This window comes from Argiope bruennichi, chromosome X1, assembly GCF_947563725.1.
Source record: "Argiope bruennichi chromosome X1, qqArgBrue1.1, whole genome shotgun sequence".
Taxonomy (NCBI): domain Eukaryota; kingdom Metazoa; phylum Arthropoda; class Arachnida; order Araneae; family Araneidae; genus Argiope; species Argiope bruennichi.
In genome coordinates, this window is record NC_079162.1 from 14,194,384 (window position 1) to 14,210,101 (window position 15,718).

At 31.9% G+C, this 15,718-nt stretch overlaps 1 protein-coding gene across 5 annotated transcripts in view; it reads right to left on the minus strand.

Annotated features, from left to right (window-relative positions):
- Positions 1–485: 485 nt before the first annotated feature.
- LOC129958537 (teneurin-m-like) overlaps positions 486–15,718 on the minus strand; it is a 416,933-nt gene continuing 401,700 nt past the window's right edge. For all 5 annotated transcript variants that reach the window (XM_056071080.1, XM_056071079.1, XM_056071076.1 and 2 more), the window contains 4 exons: positions 14,407–14,681; positions 14,023–14,325; positions 5,324–6,923; positions 486–1,916 (listed from right to left, as the gene is read on the minus strand). In XM_056071080.1, the coding sequence (XP_055927055.1) occupies positions 1,054–1,916; positions 5,324–6,923; positions 14,023–14,325; positions 14,407–14,681 (3,041 nt within the window). In that variant the 3' untranslated portion in view covers positions 486–1,053. The remainder of the gene's footprint in view (positions 1,917–5,323; positions 6,924–14,022; positions 14,326–14,406; positions 14,682–15,718) is intronic.

The following is a 15,718-nucleotide window of genomic DNA, read 5'->3' on the forward strand; positions in this document are numbered from 1 at the left end:
AATCTTTTCTAATCGACTTTAATATTCAAGCTCAGTTTTTACTTCTACTTTTCGGCATACTAAAAGCCTTTGCATATTTGAGTTCAATTTTGTTACAAAAGGTTAAGCCTACAAACGTTGCATTACAAGCTCTTTTGCTTACTCTATGGAATAAAAAGCACGTAATTGGCTTTTCATATTCTAATACTCTTTGGAATGTGCTTAGCATGGCAATGGCTCTCATTTTCTTAAGTGAAAGGAAAAGAACATACATTATCAAGATGCTTTAGCAACTCATAAGTGCAAATTTTAAATCAAATGAGTCTTGAAAGCATTTTCAATATTTGAACATTGGCATTTCTTAAATATTCTGAAAAGATTAAATAAAATTTTCTTTTGATTTTATACAAAATTATATAATGCATAGTTCATTTCTTTGCTCACATACTTGAAAGCTTCACAAAACATTCAAACACTGTTCTCTAGGATATAAATTAGTAAACATAAACGATATCACACACATTTTTATTTTCAACAATTGATGATACATTAAGGATCGTCTTTCGGCAGAGGAACCGAATTCATATTTGAGATCACGTAAACGGATTTGCATAACAGTATATTTTTTTGTTCGTTACCATGCACTGTTTACAGAAACATTAAGTTTACTATCAACGCTTAATTCCTATCAGTCCAAACTGAAAGCATTGGGAAACAGTTAAAAAATAATAGTTCAAAGCAGAAAAGAGTACTTCAGTTTGAGGATTAAACATTAAAAATGCTTTGAATTCGATCAGGTTGAATTATTTTTCATTGAATGGGGTAACATTTAAGAGATACCTGGTCAATTTTTAGAAGTAGTAAAATCGCATTCATTCCCCATTGCGGTTTTTCGTTAGAAATAATGACCAGTGCTTACCATTTAGAAAGGGATGGGCATTGCACATATTAAACAACACATACAAATCTTGATAAGGATTTTTCCAATGATGCATTTCATTTTTTGTCTCCTCTGCCATTTATTGTTTGGAGACTGTTATTTGGAAACTCCTCGTCAGTGCTAGCATTGAATGGTCACCTTTGTTTTTGATTAGACTTGTGAAAAACAACGTTAGCAGGATCGTCGGCCAACTCAGGATAGAGCTCAATATCATGGTAATAGTCTCCTCTATATCCAGGTACCGAACTAGTGGTAAGAATATGTTCTTTTTCTTTCTCCGTCCATTTCTGCGACCCTCTTTGACTAGTGAGGATGATCTGCCGCTCCTGAGTCCACCGTTGACCAACAGCATGTTTTTTGGCATGTCGTAAAAGTCTTTGTCTCTCTTTGTGTGGATTAGTTCCATACCTGATGTTCAAAATAGCATGCTCAGAATGAACTCGAACATCAACATGATTATCTGCTTTGAGGTCTTCTGGTTTTGATTCATGGACTGTTGTGTTAATAGCTGTTCCTAACCGCTGGAGTTGATTAAGATCATCAGCAACTCTCCAAGTTTTATCTTTCACAAAATAGAATACATCCTGCCCATGCATAACTAAGTGCAAATCTAGCAGATAAGAATTGTTAAAAACAGAAGTGTAAACATCCCTTCGGATATTATCGGCTTCGTTAGAAGCTCGAATTAGGGCTCGGTCACCGATCCGAGATACTGTGATGCCAGATCCGAATGGAACGCTCATTGTACTGATTTTGGGAAGGATGGTTTCAAACAATTGCTCTCGCTTAACTTTTGGTTTTGCGACACTTGTTAATGAAGCAAAACTGTCTAGTTTCTGGCGAATTGCACATGCAAATCCTGAAACCAGGGGTACAGACGGCATATCTAAAAATAATGGCATAGCTTCTTTCTCGTGCATTCGATGGAACAAAGAGTTGGCAGCTAGGTCTAAACTGTCGATGTCTATTCCTTGGCTCTTAATCCATGCTGTCAGATCTAGAAATAGGAAAAAAAAGTCTTTAATACGAAAATGAAACTTTTTTTCCCGATTTTTAAAGAAAGTTGTGATTTATAATTGAAGTAAATTCAGAAACTGTAAATTATTTTTTGTTATAATTATTCTATATCGTTTTTTAAAACAAATACAGGCAACTAATTATAATAAAAGCAAAATTTATTATTCTTTTATTGTTATTTTTAAGACGTGTTCAAAAACACCTTACAAAGGGTAGTTGATTATCTTTGGCTACAATACTGTTCTAGGAAGTCTGTTTGTTAGGAATGAAGTGCATTATGTGGAGGGTTCAAAACTAGATGTAAAAAGAAAAGATTCAGATGGAAAAGAGATGCAAAGAGAAAAATTATCAACGTGATTGAGAATTCTGTTGATTTCTTGCTTCATAAATGTTTACATAGAAGAGGATTATTATGTAATGGTAACAAGAATAAATTGAATGCTTCTAAATATATTGGGGAGTGTCTACTTCAGATTATTAAATGCTAATTCCATGTGAAATATTTTTTAAAGACTAAATCGACACAAATTCGCGGAGTTTTTAAAAAATCAAATACCCACAAATAACTGACATCGCCGAAATTAAAGCATTCTAATATCATTTTATATTATGTAGGGATGTGATCCACATGTCATTCTTTGTGATTCATGCTATAAATATATGGAGAGAAATTTTTCGAGAATAAGTTTTATCTTAAAGGATTTTTAATCACAGATATTAATAAAGATGATTTGGATATCTTTTTTTAATTTATTTTACTATACTGATTCTCACATAGTCTACCTTCGTCGTCGTTGTTGTTGTTTTTAATGGCTCTTGTCTAGACAAGCCCACTGACTTTTAAGAAGTCATTTGTGGTTTAAGCCAATTGCACACCTCTCGTTTTTTGAGTAGCGCTATCTAGGGCCAAGAGAACGACTTTGCTACACACACGTCACAACCCTTTTCACGGGGCGGACTTCATGCATTTCATTCACTCATCCACAGATGGTAATTTAGACCTGAATCAGAGAACGATCATCCCTGATCCAGTACCCCCAGTGATATTACTCTCGACTTGGAGGACTTTGTGGCCACTACAGATTAAGAAGCACAACATGATGTAAATGATTATTATGAGATAAGCTATTAATTAGATGGATGGCAAATAATTGATTTGGATAACAGAACGTCTCCAATCAATTCTTTCATGTAAAATTCGACAAGAGAAAGAAAACGTGGTATTTCTTTGAAGCAGACTTCGAATAGAGACTGTTAATAAATTTAAGAAAAAAGATCTACTTTTTTTGAAAAGATATATAAAACTTTGTTTTTAAAGAAGTTTTGATTCAGCTTCCATATACTCTTTTAGATTTTTTTTTAAATCTACATTTTCTTTAATTAGTAGCTTACTTTGATCTTAGATAAAAGACCGAGAAGCAACTCAAAACCAATTATAGGTCACTTAAGGTTAATTCTTAGGAATTTATCCCTAGGGAACTCCCTTCTAAAATCACTCAGCGGCGCTCAAAGACCTGATTGGTCGAAAAAGAGATTCCTAAAGAAAAAAAAAAGAATTGAGGACTGTGAAGCAACAACGTTGATGCTCACCACACTTGAATCAAACTTAAAACTCCCCATAAATTGAGTACTTTACAGGGCATGCATTCTTGTGGGTTAAAATGCATATGTTTATTCTATGTTACAACGGATATGGATAATTCATTTCTTGAAAATGTATTGGTCATACTCTTTCTCAATCTTTATGAAAATAACAACTTTCTTGATAATTATCAATCTGTAAGATCACAAACTTATTAACATTTTTAAATGCATGAAAAAGGAAAATACAATTTTTACACAAGTAGTGTAGTGGATCTTTTTTTTTTTTTTTTTTTTTTTTTTGAAATTGACGACGATTTTAATTGGCATTATTATTGTGGTAGAAACATTAAATAGTTTAATTTGAGCGCTTCATTTTTATAAGAACTGGGAAATATGCATCGCTGAATAAAGCAATGGAAAGCTTCTGGTTTTTCAGGTTTGGCCTGAAGATAAATGGACTTTCTTCTCAAACTCTAATTCAGCTACAAGTCAACATTTTGATATTAAAGAGAACGAAAAGGTTTTTTTTTATATTGAATTCAGATTTAACTTTAACTGTTACTGAACAGTGCAAGTTTAGTTTGAATATTATTTCATTATTGAGTCATAGGACAACCTGGGATTATTAGCAAGAACTGTGTGCACACTAAAAGTGGACCCAAATCAGGAGTTCACGTGAGTGAGATAATTTCCAAAAAGTAATTTGAAAACTAAATACTTTTGTAAATAGTGTAATTGAAAAAAATAATAAGCGTTTCTTTTTCAAATTATTAATTATTTTACTTGGCTGTTGTTTTCATTTCGAATTGGTAATTTGACTACGAAAGAGTTTGCAATTAATATTTGAGTACGTATATTTCGATGGTATCTTAAATTAGATAACTAAATATCTTGTTCTAATTGTTACTGAACAGTGCGAGTTTAGTTTGAATATTGTTTCATCATTCAACTATAGAACAACCGGGAATTTTTCTCCTCAAATGACTCATTTTGCTCATGTCCAAATTCATCTTTAATTCACATTTTAAAACCCTCGTTACAATTGCTTTGTTATTGGCTAAAATGAATTTCCCCTTTGAATGGAAAAATCATTTTTTATTGGTGAGTCGGCACTTACGCTTCAACTGGCTTTCAAATGAACCAACAAAGAATTTCTTTCATCTTCTCACACTTTCTTCTATGTGTGTTGAGAAAACCTTTTATATAAATAAGAAATGCTATTTGAGTTTTCTTAGTTGTCTTACCAATTCCTTCAGTTGCATCTAATGAAGAAATAGCATCTTCGGAAATGATCTTTCAAAGTCAAATGAGATTTAATTCACTAAACAATATAAATCTCATACTTTGTAAGGTCTGTGACTGTATGTCGGTAATGTATTTTTTTATCTACCTTCTTTTCGAGAGGAATACAAATATTGAAAAAAAAGGTTTCTTATAGGCAGATCTAAGCAGTAGCCATTTGTTGTAACTAATTAGATCAAGGATCCTTGCACATGCAAACAGAAGATATAATTATCTGCCATTCGGATTTCTGGGATATAATAGTTTAGAAAAAAATCGTCGATTGATTGTTAATTTATCATATTGTAAGTGTAATTCCTTAAATATTTTTCAAAATGAAACTTTATTTTTAAACAATTTTTGATGTAATTAAATGTAAGATAAGAATTTTATCAGTCATAAGCATAATATATATCAGGTTATAATCTTTTTATTTTCACGAGTAAAGTTATGCTGTAAAAATGAGTTAATTTCATAGTTCTTTATTTTTTTAATCACACTTTAATAAAGTGAAATACTCACCCAATTTATTCTTTATTTTCTTGTCAATATTAATAGGATCATTCTTATTGAAACGATAAAGATGCAAATGCTGAGGGCTTGTGATGTGATAAAGAATTTCATCCCATTTTGGAGTTAACCACTGTCCTGCTAATGAATCATAAATCATTTCTCCAAAGTGAAGCATCCCTGTCAAAGGATCCAATATACCTCCCTGGAAGTCGATTGGTAGATAGAAATGTGGATTTGAATCAAAGAGTACATGCCCGTAAGGTCCTCTGTGAACTTCCTTTACATTGTCACCTTTTCTGTCAAAGACAAGTAAAGGACTGCCATTGTGATCTGTTGCTATGTAATACGTTTCTTTGTTAACCAGCATAAAAAGGAGAAATCCTCTGTCATCATAAAGAAATGATGTCGTTTTGCCATCATTGTTGTTATAGATATGAGTCACTTTATCTGGATTGGATAAATCGGCATAAAAAAACTGCGTTACATTACCAAAATTGTCTTTTCGTACAGCTATCATACCTCGTGTGTTGTAATAATATTCTACATCATATCGACCATTCCTCGAAGCTTTTGTCAGCTGCCCTTTCGTGTTATAAGCAAAGCTCTCTTCACCTCTTTGAATAACGAATCCACGGCCATCGACTACGTAAGGAGTGTCACTAAAGCTAACGATTCTATCGCCAACATCGTGAAGAATATCTATTCGATTTCCCATATACTGCATCGTGACCAGATTCCCATTTTGGTCATAGGTAAATTTCCAGTGATCTCTGCCATCCATTTCGATCAATTGTCCATCAGCATCATATGAAAAATTCTGGAATCGAATTTTGGATTTTCCTAAATGTGTCATATACATTTTGGACTGGGTCACTAAATTTCGATTGTCATACTGGATATTGATTCGGAAAACTTCTTTATCAATAATAGTTAATGACACTTCTCTTAATCGATGCAAAGCATCAAACTGTCTGCTGATAGAAGCAGTGCTATCAGATAATACTGTTTCATTAAAACTTTTTTCGAATAACTTGAAATCTCCAATTTGCTCTTTTCTTCCAGTTTTCGAGTTATACCTGTACTCAATGGCAGATAACTGAAGACTCCCGATTCGAAATAAAATACTTTTGATGCGAAAAAATTTGTCATATTGATAATGAACAATAGCATTTGTCAGGTGAAACTGACTCACATAATGAGTTTTGGCTGTTACAAGTAAAGCACCATCATACGTGTATTCGTTCCTGATGTCAATTTCTAATGTACTTGAAGACTCCGAAGATATAAATCCAGATGAACTATAGTTTTTCTCAATTTTTCCTCCCCCAAAAACAATGGCGCTGAGTAAACTTTGATTATTGTATCTGTAAAGAATACGACCTTGATCTCCGGGAAAAATCTTCATAATTGGAAGTTTTAAATCATTGAAATGGATGACAAATGGACCGATGTTGCCGGGCGGTATGTAGAAAAATTTGTAAAATCCAATCGAAATGAGAGTTAAGAAAGAGTGGCGTGTGCCTTTGGGAGTCGTCACAAACTTCAGCCCTCCATTCGAATCATAATGGGAAGTGAAACGTCGTCCACTAGGCAGCACAAGCTTACTAGGCTAAAAGGAAAGAAAAATAAAGGAATTTAGTCACAAATTTAATAAAAAAGCATTTTTTACTGCACTAAAGAATCTTTTATTACCATACTGTAGAATGCTTTTGATTTTAATCATTTTCATTTCTTTAATATAAAAATTTAGGAAAATTGCAATCAGTTTTATTTCAAGTTCCCTACATGTCGCCACTCACATGCAATAAAAATTTTATTAAATTAATCCATTAATTGATATTTTATTTCCAAAAACATTAAAATAGTGCACTGTTATCGATAATATACAATTGTACATTAGAATTTCAAAATTCTAGCATATCAGGAAGGATGTGCACGATGTAATCATAAAAAAATGATTTTATCGTTACAAACATGACATTAAAATAGTTCATAGATAAGGTGCGTTTCAATTTTTTAGGGACACCAGTAAAAACGAAAATAAAAGCGTAAATAATAAATATTTGACATTTATTTCTGAAACAAGTTAGATAAATAACAAAAATAAATATTGTAAGGTAATTTAGATTAAACAAATAAATTTCAACTTTGAAATAACTAAACAAAAGAGTAGCACAAATTTTGTGTTTCAAATTTTTAGGGACAGTGGAAATAAAAGCTTCAAAACTTCAAATTAAACTTTTTTACCGTTCAATATTAGCACCATTTTTTCTGATGACATCATATACTTTGTTTGGCATGGAATATATTAGGTTCTGAAGAAGTGTTGGATCCAGAGAATACCAAGCATCTATTATTGCTTGTTGCAGTTGCATTTTCGAATGAAATTGGCGCCCTCCTTCATAAACTGTTCTTACCAAAAGACCCCATAGATTTTCAATGAGGTTTAGATCGGGGCTTCTGGCTGGCCAATCCATAACTTTCACATTGTTTTCTCTAACCCACTTTTTTGTTGATTTTGAGCTGTGGATACATGCATTATCCTGTTGAAAAGTCCAATTTGGACCACATATTTCAGGTCCTGCATTAAGTAAATGTGTTTGTAACATTTCTTGGTATCGATTAGAATCCATTCTTTCATTCACAAATGCCAGTTCGCATGTACCATTGAAGCTAAACGCTCCCCAAATCGTAACAGATCCACCGCCCATTTGCCTTTTGGAGAAAATCTCTGGTTCTTTTCTTAGATCATGCCAGTGATATCTCCAACTGTCTGGCCCATCTAGATTAAGCTTCTTCTCGTCGCTTAACATGACTTCTATCCACTCATCTTTGAAATGCATGTGTTCCTTTGCCCAGGATAAACGTTGTAATTTGTGTTGTGTGGCAAGTGGTGGTTTGCAAGCCTTTTTCGCATATTTCATGTTTTTATTTCGCTTGATTGACCTCCAAACAGTAGTGTAAGAACATCCCAGTTTCAATTCTTTTGTTACTTTTCGTACTGATGATTTTCCATTTACACATTTCTGAATAATTCTCCTGCGGGTACGTGAATCGAGCTTTGGCTTAGGTCCTCGCTTTTGAATGGCAGTTGATTTCCCATTTAACTGCTTCACAAAATTTTCCACAGCACGTTTTGAACATTTTATGAGGGCTGCAATATTTCTCAAAGACTTTTTTTCGTTGTAATGAGCTTTTATTTGGCCTTTTTCAAGATCTGATAACCATTTACCTTTAGCCATATTTCTTCGGCAAAAAATTAAGTACTAACGTGGACGTTTACAATATAAGCTTTTTAAGTTATTAAAACAACTGGTAGTAAATGAAAATGAGCAATAATAAAGATTTAACTTGAATTTGTATACCATCTCATGTAGCTGTCCCTAAAAATTTGAAACACAAATTTGGATTTTTTTCTATTTTCTTCTTTTATTAGCATTGATATTTATTTAATTATTTTAGATTTTTTTATTATATTTAATTTTACATGTTTTTTAAAGAAGTTTTTACAGATATTAGGTAAAAATTATTCCGATTTTATGTTTTTATATGGTGTCCCTAAAAATCTGAAACACACCTTAGGAAGAATAATATGTAGGAATAGAAATCAAAATTTCCAAAGAAGTTGTTGTGAAATATTGTCGTTAGCCATTGCATATATGAAAACGCTATTAAAAAAATGTAATCGAAATTCGAGTTGCTTCGAATTTGAGTAATAGCAGTTTTCTTTTAAATCTGTTCAAAAAGTTCTTATTTAAATTATTAGAAACAGTGAAAATATTTTAAGAAATTGGTTAAAAAAATTGCTTCATTTCGATTTGGCAGCGAAAACGATTACTTTTAATTTAATTTTTTGTTAACCTCGATTTTTCAGCTAACTTTGGCTAAAATAGGCATGCTGATTTTCATTCAATCATGTCAGATTTTTTTCTCCACCTTGAAGTTATAATAAATTTAGCTGTTCGACTACAGTCTCATCCCAGTCCAAATTTCCCTGTCTTGAATTACATGATGATGGCGATGAATTTTGTGACTATAGTGATATGGATTGGTAAATGAAAATGTTGTTCATAAGAGAATGTGTGATAAGAGACGAGTTTGGCATCAAGAATGCGTAAAAAAACCTATTTGATAAAGGAACAAAAACACCACGAACCAGAGAGTCGACTTCTAGTGTGAAATCTAGAGCTCTAAAGAGAATGTCTAAAGTTCTTTAAAAGTAATACAGTTTTTATATGTTACTATATGAGTTACTATATTACTATGAGTTAACGAAAGAATTGGAAACCATAAAACATAACGCATCTGAATAAAGATTGTTAATCACCATCTCAGAGTTTTAAATGGGAAACTTATTTAAGTCAGTTCTAATAACATTTTCTGCTCTGTGAAGAATATGAAGACATAAAGAGAATCAACGAGATATAGTAATATTACAAATTCAGTTCCATCGTATGCATTGATCTTTAAATAGCCTGTTTCCTTGTTGGTCAACAACGCAAATTCACAAAATATCTCTATTATCTGCGCAAGTGAGATATCTGAAAAAGTAAAAAAATACTGGGAGGAAAATAATTGGCCCTCAGATCTGGTCATCTAAATATTCCACACTAGCTACTTAAACTAGAGAGAAAAAAAACAAAAAAACATAGCGTTTCCTCTTTCGTTCATGAAATTAGATCTCATGAAAGCAGCTTGTCATAGTTTTGCTAATTGAAAGAATCTGATTAAATTTCCTCATTATGAGATGTTTTAGATGACCGCTTGTAACTTAAAAGTTGTGTATATTTAATCCACAAATTCAGTAACTCAGTAAGATCGGCAGTTTATGAGGACAACGTCAGAACTGTAAAATAATTATTAATTAGCATTGTAGGCTATTGGTAATGATTTTTATGGAAATGTATGAAAGGTGGGTTACATAGAAATTTCCCAGAAATTCTTAGACTCCAACAATTGCTTGGCTGAAATAAGATCTACAACAGGTCGTATATTTTGCATAGTATCATGTTATGCTTGAGATGTACAATAAGAACGATTCCCAACAAGATTTGAGGATCATCGAAGATTGATACCAGAATGGAATTGATGAATACATGCAAGTAGTTCTGGAGTATTGCGTGAGATTATACACTGACTAATCAATCCTGGAAAAGCAAAAGCCGAAATTTTTATCTTATCTCTTACAAATTACACACAATTGGGCAAATATAGAAGTAATCCATATTCGCATAAACAAAATTGTCGCGTAAAGTACATTCAGTCAAATTATTTTCCATTCTGTAAATTGCCAGCAAAATTTGAAATCTAGCATTTTATAGTATACCTAGGCATTTTATAGATACCGAAAATTTGCCGACAACGTATGAAATGAATAATATTTTATATATTTCCTAGCCATTCTGTAGAATGCCAAATGTCAAACCGTCAAAGTATGAAATGTATCATTTGATGAATTCTTTTTGAATATTACGTGGCATGGAACGTGACTTGTAATCATCTGCTCATGCTCAGAAATTCAATTTGCATTTTTACGAGTGTAAAAATATTTAATTTGCACTTAAATGCGTTCAACAAAATATTAGTTTTATTCTGAGAAGCATGAAAATAGAAGAGCGTTTCAATAGACATGAAACGAGGATTCGAAGATGAACCGAATGAGCTTCAAGTTAATGATGCAAAAAGCAATTTATTTTTAACAGAAACTACTTACCAGAAGTTAATAAAAGATGTAAAAAACAAAACAAAAATAACTATTAAGAAGGAACCATTGGACTATTGGTTTCTGAATAGCTGAGAGGTGATTATTGTGGAAAACAAAAGTGAGCTCATTTACCAGGTTAAGAAAGGCGTAATTGCTATACAGTATTACGTCACAGACACTGAGATATTTCATGCTCTTCATGAAGTTCAATTGGCAATTGAACATAGAGGACATGATACAATGTTGAAAGAACTTTCAACCAAATACAAAAACTTTAAATGTCATGATATTGAAATGTATATACAACTTTGTAAGTTCTGGCAGAAAAATCAAAAAGGTATAAAAATGGACTTTGTTGTGAAACTTATGAATGTTCCTACTCTAATTCCTGTTGTCAGGTAAACCTTATGGATTTTCATTCTCAGCCAGATAGATAGTGCAAATTTATTATGGTGTACCAAGCTCATCTTATGAAATTTTTGATTAGGATTGTTTTGGCGTCAAAATAAGCTGAAGAAGTAGCGTATAACCTAGTGGACATATTTGGGCGTTATTTATATTACAATCTGACAGTGGGAGAGAATTTGCCAAAAATGCGGTAACCAGTTTGAAGGAGTTTTGGCAAGGAGGTGAACATCACCCCTGGGAAATCTCGCCATTCACAAAGCCAAAGTAGTGTCGAAAAAGCTAATATAGATATAGACTCTCAGAATTTGGATGCATGATAACAACTTTGACCAATGGATTGAAGGACCCCGGTTCGTTCAATTTATGAAAAAAAAAAATAATAATAATAAAAAAAAGAGCTCATCCTTCTTGAATCAAAAGAACACCTTACCAAATCCTTTTCTTCTGTAAACCTAAATTAGATTTAACAATGCCTTTTCAACCCCAAGAAGTTTTTAGAGATATAAATACCAAGGGGAAGCTAGAAAAAATAATATAAAGCATTCAAACGATGCAAAAAGATGAAATAAATTAATTTATGCAAGAAAAAGAGCCTATTTAAAACACATGAACGAAATTATAATCCATAGTGAATTAAACCAACATGTAATGACATACTTATCGAAGAGATTTCCGTTGCTGCTACTTATTATGTCTGTTTAAAGGAAAGCAGTAAAGCATATGCGTGCACAAAGCGCCGACAAAAATTCATAAATTCTGTGGCCATGCTAGTAAAGATGATGAATTGGATACTTTATGCACTCTTCGTTTCAAAACTGAAAATTCAACAGACAGTAAAAGAAGCCAAATACGAAATAGAAGCCAAAAAGAGAAAAATGAAAATGAATTCAGAGAAAGAGTTTCCCATCGCTCCTTTGGGAATGACTGTGCAAGTACCTATTCCTGACATCGATAAATGCTGAGGTGATTCGCGCAATATTTTGGCAATTTGTGTCAGAGGTTGGTTTCCGCAGACTTGGAATTTCTGAGGGGCTTTTAAATCAACTGTGAGCAAGATTATTCACTTTACGCCCTACGAGCTTGCTTGGAATTGAAGATATTCCTGACCATGATATTCCTCTCCGGCCAGTTATAATTTTTAAGTCAAGTGGAAGCGGTCAGGATTCATCAAGTGTATGAGTAAAACTATGCCAAATATGAGCCAAAATATGAAATGTCTTTGCTCGAAAAAAGTGACATAGTATAATTTAAAATGTCATTGAAGTCTATTCTGTTGCAACAAATAGGTAAATTTAAATTCTTTATTTTTTAGGAAAATATTATATTCATAGGTATTTTATTAATCTTTGCTTTTTTAGGAAAGTTTATTCAATGACCTTGTTTTAATTTTTACAAAAAATAAAATTAATTGTAATTCAAAATAAACAATTCCCTTTCTTAATGCAACGAGTCATTTCATATTTTATTTTGATTTCTTTAATAGGAAAGGCACACATTTTTTTGAACAACTTCATTTTTTAAAACTCATTTTAAATAAAAGTTTTTTAATTGGATTCTTTGATTATTTTTTTCAAAATAACATTTCTATAATTGCGAAATAAAGGTTTTTGAAATAATAGTATTACCATGACTTTTTAAATACTTTGCCTAAATAGCTTTCGTCATTCTGTAGAATGCCTAGTTATTACATATAACGTTTAGGGAAAGTATATAATAATTCTCATATTTCATACTATGCTTAAAGCGCCATGCATTTTATAAAATGGCTAGATGTTCTATAGAATGACGGGTTTTGACATATTACAGATATTATTTGTATGCTTTTGGGGGACCACGGAGGATAGTTTATATTGTAAAATGTTGCTATGATAGGAAAAGCAAAGAAACTGAGATCATCTCTTGTTTCATAACCCAAAAGTTAATAAAAAATGTTACAGATATAATCAACGAAAACTATATTATTGAGTGTTATATTATGCTGAAAATTTTAAAATACGTTGTCAGTGAGAAAAAGTCAGTGTTATAAATTTCAAAACTGCAGTTCGTCAAAAAGTGAGTGAAAAATCGATTGAAAAATTTTGTCACTACTGATCTAAAACAATTAGAATTAAATAAAAATGTGCAAGAAGGATGAATGTTTGTTTAAATAAGATGTTAATGAAGAATATCTGAGTGATGCAGATTTTATAGAAATGTTGCATAAAATGGAAACCATGCATTTATTATTTTGTGTGCATTATTCAAAATTGCCCCTTTTTTACGATTGTGGAGATGTTTTCTCGTTATAACGTTGAACTTCCAACGGTTATTCATTCACAAAGTCTTTTTTGATTCTCGATTCATATTTAGTTTTCTATGCAATTGCACAGCTTATAAAAAATAATGTTAATATAAGCAACATAAATTGTGAAAAAACTTTCTAATTGACTAATTTTAGGTACTGGGATAATATGAAAGTTAAGAAATTTGATTCTCTGAAAATGAATGACAGGGCAGTTTTATGAATATAAAGATGGTTTCAATCTTTCTGAGACACCCTGTTTATGTATTACTTTAAGACATAACTCACAATATCTTTCACTAAAAAAAATCTTACCATAGTTTTCCCATCATAATTAAATCTCATTGCTGAGCCTTCTGGATACTTGATTTCAGCAAGATGACTCATGCGATCGTAGCCATAGTTCTCAGACAAAGGACCTTGTTGCCATCCAGATAATCTGCCTAGTCTGTCGTACATTACATTTAAGGGCAGACGAGTTTCGGTTGGTAACCATTGAATAGGCCTGGTGAAACTGTCATACTGGATGACTAAAAATGGTCGTCGAGAGCTATTGTACAGAATTTCACGAGCTGCAACCCAGTCATATTCCATAGTGAGATACTGAATGTCATTAGCCTGAAAAATGAATTTCATAATGTATAAAAATCTATCCACCTATTTTGAAATCTAACTCCTTGCTCATTGAAGGGGACTTACCATCAACACCCTCTCAACAGCTGAAATACTTCTTTCCACCCTCGATCTTTCTTTTCTATTGTATTTCACATCGTAGCGCCATTCTATGACATTGGCTGGCTCCAATCCCACGTAAGTAGTTTGGCGAACTGGCAAGGGGAACATCCCAGCTTGAACAGGGAGCATTTCTTGCAAGACGTAATGAGAAGCCGGTTCCCAAACGAGTCCTACTTGCCATGGAGTTTCCACTTCAATCGTGCCATCTTGATGCAAAGTGGCTTGGATGTAAACGCCATCTGAAAAGGGAGAACTTCTATTAATTTTTTCTTCTATGCAACTTCAGGAAGCTCTATATTTTGTAAAGAAATGGCAGAGGTAACTTGTCTCTAAGGAAATCAGAAGGCCTCTTGTTTCTGTTACGGAAAAATATGTACCATCAAAAATTTAGTCTCTCATTTTCTAATATGAGGATTCGAGAAAGTAAGCAATTTATTCTTCACCTTAAATATAACTGCGAAATTTCATGGCAATGGAAAAGTTAATGGAAATAAATTTTTTGTATGAGAAAGAATTTTATACAACAGCTTAAATTACAAGCGGCTAAATTGTTCATGCTTTAAAAATAAAATTTCAATTTATTAGAAAAAAAATCATTTCATTTATACGAGTTTAAGCTTTTTGAGCTATAAACATCTACATTTTTATGATTTCACGATGCATTGGTTTAAAAATATTGAGATTAGAATATAAAGTGCTATTTGCTAAGGAAAGATTTTTAAAAGATGTTATTTGAAAGTTCTACAAATAAAATTTTCTAGCCTTTTAAAAATTCCATTTTGTAAAAATAGAAAATATTTTTATTGCTTTGATATTCATGTCATTTTCCTTCTCAACATGACTATTGATATTTATTGCTTCCTGATAGAACAGTCAAAAAACGAGTTGGAGAAAAACAAGAATTTCAACAATTTCACTTATTTAATAAATTAATGTAATAAACAAATAAAAATGAATGTTACTAAACCTACATTACGAAACAATTACATAGAATAATATGCAAATTATTCAAATAAAAATCTCATTCGTTTTAAATCTTTTCAACAAAAGAGGAGAAAATAAATAAAATAAAAATTAACTTTGTAAGAGAGTTGACAACTAGATTTTAGGGCTTATTATAAATATTACGAAATTTTGAAGCGAATCACTCTATTAAGAGGCAAACTGAATTAAAATTTTCTTACATAAATTGATTAATTGACAACTAAGTGTTGAAGAAACAATATATTACCACTGAGAACACACAAGTCTTCAAAATTTATAAACTTTGTGACAC